Below are 13494 nucleotides of genomic sequence, written 5' to 3'. Positions count from 1 at the left end.
ACGCAATTGAAACTTCAGGTTTTTCTGGGAGGCAGAACATCATTACAAAAGGTGGATATAGTCAGACGGTGTGGCTATACCTGAATTGAAGAGCCCATATATATTTAATACTCATGCATGAGCAGAGCTTTACCTCTGATGTGGGGGGAAAAGGCACCTTCCAGCAATAGACACTTCCTAGCTCCGTGCTGTTGTATTGGCTCAGTTCTAACAATGATTCAGCAAGTGGTGCCTGTTCAATAAACACCATTTCCTGCAACGCCTGGCCCTCATGCGAACTACTTCAGCACGATGGGAAGGGCTTTGAAGACTATGGACTGAAGTGGCGTCTAATGCATCCACAATAAACCCAAAAAGTTTTACCTAAAGCCAGATTTGGTGACAGTTCTCAGAGATGCCAGGTCAGGCTGAAAGTGACCCATTTACCTTACCTTTGCCATTACAATGATTAGACTACAATGCCAGGTGACAGACCAACGAATGACCATTCAAGAACAAAACCCAAACTTGATCAATTATTTTCTACAGCTTCTGATCTCTTGATGAACAGCAATACTCACTACACTGGACTATTAAAAATTATACCAGGGGTTGGCAAACTGGGGCCAGCGGGCCACCTCTGGCCCCTCAGGACTTTGGATCTGGCCCACGGGATTGCCGCCCATGGTGCCACAGGCCCCACACTGCTCTCAGAAGCGGCTGGCACCGAGTCCCTGCAACCCGGGGGGGGAGGGGGAGGGAACGACACTCGGCAGCAGAGGGCTCCATGCATTGCCCTTGCCTCCAGGCACTGCCCCCCGCAGCTCCCATTGGCTGGGAATGGAGAACCACGGCCAATGGGAGCTTCAGGGGAGGTACCTGGAGGCGCGGCAAAGGCAGCGCATGGAGCCCTGTGCCCCCCCTCCCCCAGGGGCCACGCAGGGACGTGGTGCCGGCTGCTTCCAGGAGCGACACCGCATGGGGCCACGGCAGGCAGGGAGCCTGCCATGGCCCCAGTGCATGCTGCTGTCACCCCGGAGCCACTTTAGGTAAGCGGCGCTGGACTGGAGCCGGAACTCCTCCTACACCCCGCTCCCAACTCCCTGCCCTGAGCCTGGTCACACCCTGCACCCCAACCCCCTGCCCCGAGCCCCCTGCCACACCACACAACCATCCTGCACCCCAACACCCTGCACTGAGCCCCGTCACACCCCGCACCCTTCCTGCACCCCAACCCCCTGCCCTGAGCTCCTTCCCACAGTCCGCACCCCTCCTCCGCCCCAATCCCTTGCCCTGAGCCCATTCCTGCACACCACAACCCCTCGCACACCCCGCACTCCCTCCTGCACCCCAACCCCCTGCCCTGGCCCCACATACAATTTCCCCACCCAGATGTGGCCCTCTGCCCAAAAAGTTTGCCCACCCCTGAATTATATACTTGCTTCAGGGGCATAGAGATATATTAACTGATTTCTGCGTGCACTGTGACTGCATTGCAAAGTCATCATCTGTTAAAACAAGAGGTTCTTTGGTATATATAAAAACTTACTAAATATCATTGCAAGACCACCCACAGACCCAAAGTCACTACTTACTTGGCCAATTAAAATGAGCCAGTCATGTTGTTCCCCTGGTTTTGTAATGACACAAGCAAGTCATCAATTTTCTCTATACACTGATTGGTTGTCATAGACGAAGGTAGTGGAGAATTCTCAGATATCTGCTGAGACAGAAGCGTTGTCACTGCTGGTTGCCCCTCACTCTGTGCCTGACCTGGCTGACTTATAGCCATCAGCTGATCTGGCAATGCAGATGGTCCAGAGGTTAAGAGCTGGCCACAGTCTGTTAAGAAAGAAATGAACATAAATACAATAAATGATGACGATAATCCTTAGCTCTTATCTAGCACTTTTCACTAGTAGATCTCAAAGTGCTTTACAAAGGTCAGTATTGTTATGCCCTTTGATGGGTGGGGAAACTGAGGCACAACACAGTGCAGTGCCTTGCCCAAGGTCACCCATCAGGCTAGCAGTAGAGTAAGGAATAGAATCTAAGTCTTCACACATGGATATTGAAACTTGGAAATCCACTCATAAAAGGAGTTTGTTAACATACTAGTGTAAACATCTTTATTCAGGTCCAAATCGGCAGAAGAGGATGCACAAAAGTACACATGCTTTTGCACATGCATAAATTAGGTATGCAAGTTTGCCAGTGTACAAGGACAAATCAATTACACATAAGATCAAAAGATTCAAAAACATGTCAATAACCTGATTGAGGAGATGTACACAACTTTGATTTTACTGACATATGCAGTTCTGTATTGCTTGAATTACTCTATTAGTGGAAATTCAGAGCAGCTGATTATCCCACTGGCCCTACTTAAGCCAACAGCAGGAACAGGAAGCGGTCTGAACAATGAGGCTCCTCCCTGTTCTGGACTGTGTGCCTTGTGCTTCCTGCTCCCCCAACCTGATTTTCTGGCATCCTGACCCAGCATGACTCCTGGCATCTGATATGTGATTCTGATCTCCAGCTTGTCTCCTGGCTGTGACTTCTGGTATTCTGACCCAGCCTGACCCCAATTCCCAACTTGGGGTCCTGATCTCAAGTTTGTCTCCTGCTTCTGATTTCCCGGTATCCTGACTAAGCTGACTCTTGATTCCCGTCTCATGAGTGTGGACTCCGGCTCTGACCACCAGGTTTGTCTACCCACAACCCGGCCGTGACAGCTTATTTGGCGCACAATAATGCTACGAGACTGAGCCCAGTGGGAGAAGTATGGCCCAGCAGCACCACCAGAGTCACTGGATGCATCAAGCACTGCAGGCCCAAGTCATGCAGCTCATCAGGGAGAAGTAGTGGCTGCAGAATTTTGTTCACCGTGACCAGCTAACATGTTAAAACTACAACTTGCCCAGCTTACACTACGACTATAAAATGCTAGCTATCATTTGTTTAGAAAAAAATTCCTATCATGGACAAGTGTAACTCATTTTCCCAGTTTAGATAAGACGATCAGCTATTGCTGAAGGATTTTAATTGGTTATTTTATTATGGAAAAAGAGAATAGAATCAAAAAAATAACAGAAATAGCAGAGTGGCCAATCCTGTTCCTGCTTATGACAGGTTTCAGAGTAGCAGCTGTGTTAGTCTGTATCTGCAAAAAGAAAAGGAGGACTTGTGGCACCTTAGAGATGAAACAAATTTATTTGAGCTTTCAAATAAAATGAAAGCTCACTTCATCGGATGCATACAGTGGAAAATACGGTCGGGAGATTTTTATATACACAGAGAACATGAAACACCCATTGTACACAGAGAACATGAAACACTCATTGTTTCATGTTCTCTGTGTATATAAAATCTCCCGACTGTATTTTCCACTGAATGCATCCAATGAAGTGAGCTGTAGCTCACCAAAGCTTATGCTCAAATAAATTTGTTTAGTCTCTAGTCTAATGCCTAGTCTAGTTTAGTCTTTAGTCTAGTGCCACAAGTACTCCTTTTTTTTTTGTTCCTGCTAATGAAATCAGTGGGGGAAACTCACAGCAGGATCAGCACTACCAAGGTTCTCAGCAAAACACAGTACTTTTTCCTGAGAGGTATTCATTTTAATTTCACAAACTGCGCTTTAGAGAAAAGCATACTGCAGAGCAATTAAATACTTTATATTAGTTAGTTGGTATTTGCTAGCGAGATTATATATACACACACATACACACACACGAGAGAGAGAGAGAGAGAGAGAGAGAGAGATTGATTTAAGGTAACACTACAAAACAGAGAGGAAGCCTGCAGAAACACTGAAGACTGCATGGTAGGAAATTTATGCTAGCAAATACTAGCTAACACCAGTATAACTTACTATGACTAGGCTACATGCAGAACCAGATGTGTGTTGTTTAAATAGATCAGTTGTGCCATTTATCCACTGTTCCTGAACACTACAGAAACACTAACCCAGGAACCAATCCCTGCTACAAACCCCATTGCCAACTCTGTCCGCATATCTATTCAAGGGACACCATCCTAGGACCTAACCACATCAGCCACACCATCAGGGGCTCATTCACCTGCACATCTACCAATGTGATATGTGCCAGCAATGCCCCTCTGCCATGTACACTGGCCAAACCGGACAGTCTCTACGCAAAAGAATAAATGGACACAAATCAGACATCAAGAATTGGAACATTCAAAAACCAGTAGGAGAGCACTTCAATCTCCCTGGACACTCAACAACAGACTTAAAAGTGGCCATTCTTCAACAAAAAAAACCTTCAAAAACAGACTTCAGCGAGAAACTGCAGAACTGGAATTAACTTGTGAACTTGACACCATCAAATTAGGCCTGAATAAAGACAGAGTGGCTGGGTCACGACAAAAAATAATTTCCCCTCTGTTGATACTCACACCTTCTTGTCAACGGTTGGGAATGGGCCACATCCACCCCGATTGAATTGGCCTCGTTAGCACTGACCCCCCACTTGGTAAGGCAATGCCCATCTTTTCATGCACTGTATACTTATACCTACTTACTGTATTTTTCACTCCATGCATCTGATGAAGTGGACTATAGCCCACGAAAGCTTATGCCCAAATACATTTTTTAGTCTCTAAGGTGCCACAAGGACTCCTTGTTGTTTTTGCTAATACAGACTAACATGGCTACCACTCTGAAATTAGTAGGACTGTAACAATCAAGGCCTCAAAAGGATAAACAGCGTAACACATTATCAGCAGGGGTATCATAGGTAAGAACCACTATTTAAAAAGCAAACTCTATATAGGAAAATCAAACATCTGTCTCCTTTTACACTTAACTTTAAGATTCTTATCACTATCCCTCCTATGCACTGAATGAGGCAAGCTTATTTTTGGAAATACCGAATACAGTGATACTTCTCTCTCAGAACAAATTTTGGCATTAGTCAGAATAACTAGTTTTCCATGTGTTTGGAAACATCCTTTTTATTCTTCTACTTTCTTTACTTTTAATAGTGAGTGTTCAAAAAATGGAAGTAAAGGGACTGGCACACACGAGGAGTGAAAAATGTTGAATATCCCATTGAGGTAAAATCTGAAGACTAATTATTTTTGTAATGGGGTGAGAGAGAAGAAGAAAATACTGCAAACTTCAAGGTGAAAGTTCAGAATTCTTAAAGGAACCTTCAAACGTAACTGACAGATCTCAGAAAGTAGTCATCAATGGGGAATCATCTCTGAATAGGGCTGTTTCTAGGAGGTTCCATAGGGATAGGTACCTAACTCAGTGCTATTCAACATGAACTCCTAGTGTGATGCTGTGACCAAAAGGGGCTAATTAATTTGCTGGATGTATAAACAGGGGAGTAATAAGTAGGAGTAGAGGGGTCAGTTTTACCTCTAAACGTGGCATTGGCAAAACTGATATCTGAGTACTGGGGACAATTCTGGTGTCTACATTTTTAAAAGGACATTGACAAACTGGAGAGAGCACAGAAAATCACCACAAAAATAATTTGAGGGTTTGTTTATCTTATTAAAAAGAAGATTGAGAGATAACTTGATTAGAGTATATAAGTACCTTCACAAGCAGAAAATACGGGGTACTAACGAGCTCTTTATTTTTAAAAATAACTTCACTGACTTTTTTAAACACATCCTTTTATTACCTCTATATAAGTACTAAGCATGAATTAATTATTTAGAACAGATCCTCTTCTATAAAGTCTAACTCTGAGCACCAATTTCATTTTTCACATTGAGCACAAAATTTCCTTTCCAACCACCATGGTTTCATAGATAATCTTTAGTATTTTGGGATAAATGGTGTATATCCAACAGAAATGCAACTGTATTGGCTTATACACATGTACATTTTTTGCATGTTCCATTGAAGGTGACAGAAGTTTCTCAAAAGGCATGGGTGTAATTTATGTCTTTCCTGTCTTTAATGACTAACACTTTCAACAAAAGGACTGTAACCATTACCACTTAGCACTTTACACCTCTACAGAGCTGTACAAACACAAGTAATTTGGCAGCCTCCAAAGTAGCTGTTTTTCTCAACCATAATATTAGAATCAAGGATTTTTAATACTTACTATTTTGAATCCCAAATAGGAATATTCCTGAAGTTTGTTGAGATGAAGCAGGAGAATTCTGCAGTTGGTTGATAGCACTTCCTGCTGTATTGTGAAACAAAGAAGATTGTTGCTGTGCAGGAGAAGCAGCTCCTTGAATACCTGTCATATTGTTCTGAGAAGAGTAGATGGGAGACTGCTGCAGCTCTTGCTGGCTCATGCTATTCTGCAAGGCAGACATGGAAGCTGAAGAGATGAAGAGGGTGACTTGCTGCTCTTGAGAACCTGGTGATCCTTGAACCAACTGAATCTGGGGTGAGTTATGAAACATGGTGGGCTGCTGTGTCTCTGTCTGGCTGGTCCCAGGATTCTGAAGTGGAGTCACTGTTGTTTGACTCTGGAACTGCATGGGCTGTTGATCTTGATTCATTGGCGTCATATTGGATTGTGCATGAAAAAGAGATTGGTTCTGCTGCTCCTGATTAGTGATTGGATTTTGATTTGGGTTGAAAAGCATAGTCTGCTTCTGAGAAGCAATTGTACTTGTATTTTGAGTACTGAACATCATGTTCTGCTGCTGCTGTTCTTGGGATGGAGGGCTACTCTGAATAGCAACCATTGAGTGTTGAGACTGGAAGATAGCCCCTTGTTGGTTCTGGGGCATTGTACTAGATTGGAGGGAGCCTAGTGATACTTGTGCCTGAAACAAACCCTGCTGAGTGGGCTGAGCTTGGGGCTGATCTTGGGGAATCATAGGGTTTTGAATGTGGGGTATCTGTGCCTGCTGCTGGAAAGAAGTTTGCTGCTCTGTGTTTGTGGCTGTCTGAAGTGGAGTAATGGAATTCTGTGTTGTGAAGAATGACATCTGTTCTTCTTGAGTTACAGGGTTGTTCATTGAATTCTGGGAAAGGAACATGTTGGCTGATTGCTGGTCTTGAGGTACAGAAGAGCTCTGCAATACACCCATGGCGTTCTGGGAGTGGAATATTGGAGGCTGCAATTGGTCCGAGGAAGAGGAAGTGGTCTGACTGTGGACAATGGAATTTGGACTACGAAAAATAGACCCTTGTGTTTCCTGGGATATATTTTGATCATCACCAATGGGATTCTGAGAGTGAAAAAGTTGAGCCTGTGAATGTGGGGACTGCTGCATGAAACTTCCTGACTGAATAGACATAATTTCCCCACCTTGCTGGAACAGTCCACCTCCCTGCTGTTGAGTTCCACCTGCCTGAACGGCCATCATGTTTTCTGTAGATGAAAACAGGTTAACTTGAGGCTGACTTTCCCCACTGTGTTGCATCTGAACCATGGTCTGAAACACATTGTTTTGCATCTGTTTATTCTGTCCTGAAGCTTCTTCTCCATCTGCAGAACTCGAGGTCTGAAACATGGTAGAGCCATTGGTCGAGACTTGCTGCTGAGCAGTAGTAGTTGTTTCATTTCCAGAAACACCAGAAGATGAGGAGAATAACTCACATTGCATCTGCATGTCTTCACTTGTTGATAGCCCACTTAGCAAGTGGGAAGCTTGCTGGTAAACAGGGGACTGCTGGAGGTTTCCATTTCCTGAAGCTGCTGAGGAGAAAAGATCAGATTGCATCTGTGTTGCAGCCTGGCACATACTTTGCTGCATTCCAATCACCATTGCTGCAGAAGTCTCCATTGCCTGCTGCTGCTGCTGATTGGACAATGAGCTCTCAGGCTGTGGATGGACATTTTCAGCTCTTCCAGACAAAAGATTCTCTTGCCTGGAATGGACTGCTGTCTCTGATGAGGAAAATATCCCAGGATTCACACTGTTTTGGATTTGACTAACTTGCTGAAAAATGTCTGCACTGAGTTGCTCTTGAACATCCTCACTACTATCTGACCCAGAAAACAAAACCGAAGATAACTGCTGTTCAGCTTCTAAGACTTGCTGGACCAAATCAACATTTCCACTGCTTCCACTGGCAGTACTGGTTGGAAAATTTCCAGCTTGCAGTTGCTGTATAGTGTTCTGTAGCTGACTCACACTGTTTGCAGGTGAGAAAATACTTGATGAAATCTGTTGCTGTAGTGTCTGTGCTGGTTCTGATAGCGTTGACTGCTGTTGCTGCGAAGCCTCAGTTAACTGTGACAGAGTAACTACTGTGCTGTCTGACGGCAACACCTCTCTGGATTGGGACTCTCTAGTCTGGAACTGTGTAGCTTGCTGCAATAGTGCATCACTATTCTGCAGCTGGCTGGGAGCAGAGACAGCTGGAAAGCTACCAGGCTGTGAAATGTCCTGTGTTTGGATAGTAGTCAGAGTCTCTGGATTATACACTTTAGGCTGTATCTGATGTTGTTTTTCACTCTCAGAAGGTAAATGAGAAGAAGCAGTTGAAAAGGTTGCATTTCCTGATATGCTGGACATATTTTCTAATGTTTGTTGAGTTGGTCCTACCACCTTTGTAGCCTGGTGGGAAAAAAAAGCAGTACACATTAAGAAGCGTGTAGGATTACTCGGGTCATGCTTAGAAACCTTCAGTGATGCCTTAAGATGTGCAAAAAGAAAAGGAGTACTTGTGGCACCTTAGAGACTAACCAATTTATTTTATTTATGCTCAAATAAATTGGTTAGTTTCTAAGATGCCACTAGTCCTCCTGTTCTTTTTGCGAATACAGACTAACACGGCTGTTACTCTGAAACCTTAAGATGTGGTTATAGTTAATAAGATGATTTGCACTGCCACAAGAGATCAGAAAATACTGTAGCTGATTTTAAAAGGGGATGCAAAATTTTAACCAATAATATTTGTTATTATGATGCTAAAATAAGGATGATCAAACCTTCTGTTTCACTGCATAAACTGATGCTGAATGGGACCAGGAAGGGATTTTCACCCATATACTCTGCAGAATTAGCTAGATATATTAAGTGGGGGTTTATTCACTTTTCTCTGAAGCATCAGATAGTGGACTATTGTAGACAAAACACTGGACTTCATGGACCAGGAGTGTGATCCAGTATAGCAAGCAAGGTTTATGTGCATCAGTGTGGGAAACTCCTATTTGTGAAGCTGTAAGCCAGATGTAGGATAAAATAACTTGCTCAGTTTTTATTTTTGAGCCATTGACAGTAAAAGTTGATAGGCTAATTCAGTAAGAGAAATGGATTTGCAACCCTTAACTTTTCAGTTGATTTTTGTTCTGACTGGGGGGGAAGCATGTCTTAGTTTTTTTCTTTGTGGGAGGTAGTCTAAATTCTTAGCAGGAAGTGGTAGCATTCATTTCATAGACACATAGGTCAACAGTTTCAAACTTGGGTGCAAAAAGTTTAGACAATTGCATATTTGGTTGACCTGATTTTCATAGCTGATCAGCAGCACTGCACAACACACCTGGGTTTCAGCGGGAATAGTGGATACTTAGCATCTTTGAAAATCTAGTCACTTTTATAAAGTTGCCTAAAAGTGGAATTGAGTGCCTAAACTGTATGAACATTTTGAGTTTGTTGAGGTCACTTAATAAATAGTTGCAATGTAGAATGGCTTGCAGTATTTTCTTTTTCTCGAGTCTCCATGAAGTCATCGGTTTGCATGTATGTTTGTCCTGGCTTTATCCTGACTGTTCCTTGTTTCACTGACTGTGGTGCAAATAAATAAAACTGTTCTGTATTCATTGTGCTGCTGTATAACAGAGAAGCAGCCATACAATGGTGATACTACTAACATTTTTCAGCTATTCTCCAGCTTTGTGTTATACCAACAAATTTCCTGTAGCAGTGCTTCCCTTCCTCAGCTGTTTTCCTTATCTTTTACTTACTTTGTCTTGGTTACGTGCATTTCTCATTTGGCTATGTTGTCCAGTTTTGAGACTCAAAAGCGGATACTCATACCTTACAAATGAACCTGCCTGCACGTAGTTGGGGAATGTAGATTACTCTAGGAGGAAAATTTCCCACTGTCCTAGAAAAGAACCAAAAGGCATCCCAAACAAAACATCCTAAATAAGCCATTGGTCATGGTTACCCAACTTTTTTCTTAAGTGATAAACTGGTAACTATCTCCTCCACATGCCTCTGTATTGGCACTGGGTCATAATTTTTTCCTTTACTCTGTCTGGTTTCTCATGTTTTCCTATCTGTAGGTTTTTTTTCTCCCCCCACTCTGTGTATTTATCGTTTTTTTCCTTTTTGCTCCTCCTCATTCTCCCAAATCAACAGAACAGGCTGCTGCTCAGGGCAGGTCACTATTAGGAGCTTTCTGGAGGTTGGCTGTGTTTGATTTTACGACGGAACACAGTGCAACAGGAGAACAGAGCCTTGGGCCAGCAGGCTACTAACAGAACTTGTACACCCGTGCTGCTCCACAGTCTGGTTCACTATGGACAAGTGCAGGAGTAAGAGCTCCTGTTGATGACTTTTAAGGGAATCACTCTGCTTTATGTGCATGTCTGGATTATAGGTTTGTCTGGATTTGAGCTATGAAGTTTTCACCACTCTCCTATTTCTCTCCTCTGCTGCACACTACCAGGAAATAGTCTGACATGCCCAAAGCTTGGATAGTCAGCATAGTGGGATCACAATTTAACTTACCTTGAAAATAGTGGGAGATCTTTTTTCAGCTGTAACTTCCATTGGAGCCACATCTTCATTCTTAATCACACTGGTTGGCATAAGTGGAGTTATCAAGGCACTAGGGAGAATATTTACTTTATCCAGGTTACAGCCAGTGGCTGCCACTGCTGCAAAACAAAGAGTTGATAAAATGTTATCCTGCATTATAGCCTCTAAAATCAATGTACTGATTCCTTAGTTGCAGACTACTGGGGAGATGGTGGCTCTTTTCCAGTGCAGATTTGCTGGGATGCTATAAACTTTCCTCCTCACAAGAGATGGCATACTAAAAGGAGAGAGAGCACTATAAAAATCAGAAACCTTGAAACGATCTTGGAACACACATTGAACCCAATAAATCAAACAACTGTAGTGTCAGATAAACAGGATTTTAAACAAACAGCAATGCTATACTTTGCATTTCACGCAAGAGTACATTTCTAGACCAGCATACCCAAGCAAACCCATACTTAAATTGTCTAAATTACGAACTTCTAGGCTCAAGAAATGATTTTCCAGATTGCAATAACTTAACTGTATTGCATTTGAGATCGCAATATGAAACAATCCGGTTTCAGGATATGTTTTCACAATGGCAAGTTCACAAAGCAGTTTGGTTAAGTCTTCATTGGGATGAAGCACTATAAAACAAAAATCTTGACCCAATCTATATATCAGCTTTATGATGCAGTACGTAAATAAGATCCAATTTGTCATCTAAATGTTTCTAAACTTAGAGGGCAGCTTCTTGAGGAATGACATTTTTTCAATCCTAAATCCTTTCTAATCTAGTTGCAAATTGTGCCTAACACGAACTGATGGTTTTGGATGTGAATAAAAGGGAATTACTTAATTTCAAAAGTTTGCTGAAACTGCAAGTCTCAGACCAAGAAGTAAAATATATGAAGCCTGAATTCAATGAAGTGCTAATCTTTTTATCAAAGGGCTGTTATCTTTTGCATTTCTTATCATCCCAGACCCAAAATCAAGGCTATGAAACAATTTTCCTGTTTGTAATGTACACACAGCACAGCATGATACTGACTATGAAGAGCCTCTGCAAAGTGCCCTGGACAATGCTTTCATGTCCTACTCCATGTTCGTAGTACACTTACTCTGCAAAAGATCAGAGGTTCTCTCCCAGAAGAACATTTTGTATCTTGAATAATAAATCCTCAGCCACTAGTTAAACATAGTGTATAAATAGCCAAATAAGCTCTCCTCCCTCTTTCCGTCTGCTCAGTTTTGGAATGTCTCCGGAAACAAACCACAGGATTTACATATTGGCCAGTTAGCAGGGAATACGGTTTAAGTGAGACAAGAGTTTCAAAACATTATTTTCATCTCAGAATGGCTACGTTTTGGCCAATTTGATAGAGATATAGCATTTAAACATAACTATTTGTGATCAGGATTTCTTTATGATATAAAGGCAGGATTTAGAAACTTATCTTTCAACTTTAGTCTCGTGCTTCTCAGGAACAATGAAAAGTTCTTAATGCATTTTTGAAGAAATGGCAGATCAACAACCATGTTAGTACAAAGGTAATTCTAAATCCCAATGATGTATGGGTTAAACACAAACAATGGTATGTTGGTTCACAATCAAAGGTATATTTCTTGAACTTTTCAACAAAATTTGGCTGGAAACCAACAGAAGAAATTGGGAGCAATTAGAAAAAGTAGTAAAATATCACAATATTTCTTTATGCTTAGCGCTAGTATTTCTTTACATTTGTACTCTCTCAACCAATACTGCACTATTTAGGTAGTTATGTAGCACACTCAGCACAGGATCTGGAGACTGACACCATCACCAACAATTTCAGAATAAACTTAGCATTATGGAGGCAATGTCAGATATAGAGCAGTTCTTTAGCCAGAGTCCCAAATCTTGTGGGTCCACACACATGAACACCCTTTCCAAGTTTTAAAGGATGCCCCAAGATTCAACTCTTGAAAGTTGGTCTTCTGCACAGCACTGACATGGGTCAGAACTCCAGCATTCTTTCAAAATGTTAGAATTGTGGATTCGATGTTTTTCTTTTTCAATAAATGGAAAGGTTAAGTTTGGAATGGAAAGAATCCCATGAGTAATGTGCATAAATATCTGTGAGAAACAATAAAGCCTTCAGTGATGAGCATGGCAAAGCCTGGCAGCTAGTTATTTAACATTATGTGTAACGCTCAGTGGATTTGTCCCTGACTCCACCAGCCCACTCCATTTGGCAGGGATGCCACTTACAGAGAACAATAACTGCAAAGATTAGTAGCAAGTAAGAGGATTTAAATAGCCAGGATACATCACAAAGGGGAGAGAGAAGGGTATAAATAAAAATCATGGACTCAGTGAATTGACATGTTCAAGACATTAATGGCCACTTGGATTTATGAGAAAGTTTTTTCTCAGGTCCTTTGCATTGAGAGCGCAAGAAAGATGTTTTGCATAAGCAGAGGGTTAATGATTTAACAGAGGAAGAATGTTTAACAACCTCAATAGAAGAAAGTATGATGTTGCTACTTTTTAGAATATGAATACACATTGCATAGGATTGCTGTACGCAGATTATAGAACTTCAGGGCCTTTGCCCCTTCCTGCCCTAAAACAAAGTTTACCCATCCCGTTTACGGTACCAAGCTTCTGCGTGTAGCCACAATGAATACATCCACACTAGGACTTTTTGCTTTGTTTGTATCGCAATGGTTGAAGTGTTAGTTTAAACTGGGTGCAGGTGTTTTTCCACTATGTCATCAGCCTTCTCGGTGTAGGGTGACAATGGCAGCACCCCATGTACACAAACAATTCGGCAACCATTTCTTCAAGTCATTTGTACCATTCCCTGTGACTGATGTGCAATG

The 13494-nt window shown here is 42.2% G+C and overlaps 1 protein-coding gene across 4 annotated transcripts in view; it reads right to left on the bottom strand.

Annotated features, from left to right (window-relative positions):
- The window catches only part of NFAT5 (nuclear factor of activated T cells 5), a 150540-nt gene that overhangs the window by 12352 nt on the left and 124694 nt on the right, over positions 1–13494 (bottom strand). For all 4 annotated transcript variants that reach the window (XR_013634503.1, XM_073308338.2, XM_073308337.2 and 1 more), the window contains exons 11-13: positions 10615–10763; positions 6072–8493; positions 1575–1821 (exon numbers count right to left, since the gene is read on the bottom strand). Coding sequence is in view for 3 of the 4 variants with exons in the window: in XM_073308338.2 (XP_073164439.1) it covers positions 1583–1821; positions 6072–8493; positions 10615–10763 (2810 nt within the window). In the remaining variant the exon portion in view is untranslated. The remainder of the gene's footprint in view (positions 1–1574; positions 1822–6071; positions 8494–10614; positions 10764–13494) is intronic.

The sequence above is a fragment of the Lepidochelys kempii genome, chromosome 12 (assembly GCF_965140285.1).
Source record: "Lepidochelys kempii isolate rLepKem1 chromosome 12, rLepKem1.hap1, whole genome shotgun sequence".
Classification (NCBI taxonomy): Eukaryota; Metazoa; Chordata; order Testudines; family Cheloniidae; genus Lepidochelys; species Lepidochelys kempii.
The sequence above is the reverse complement of the archived record's forward strand: the minus strand, read 5'-3'. Positions and strand labels throughout refer to the sequence as shown.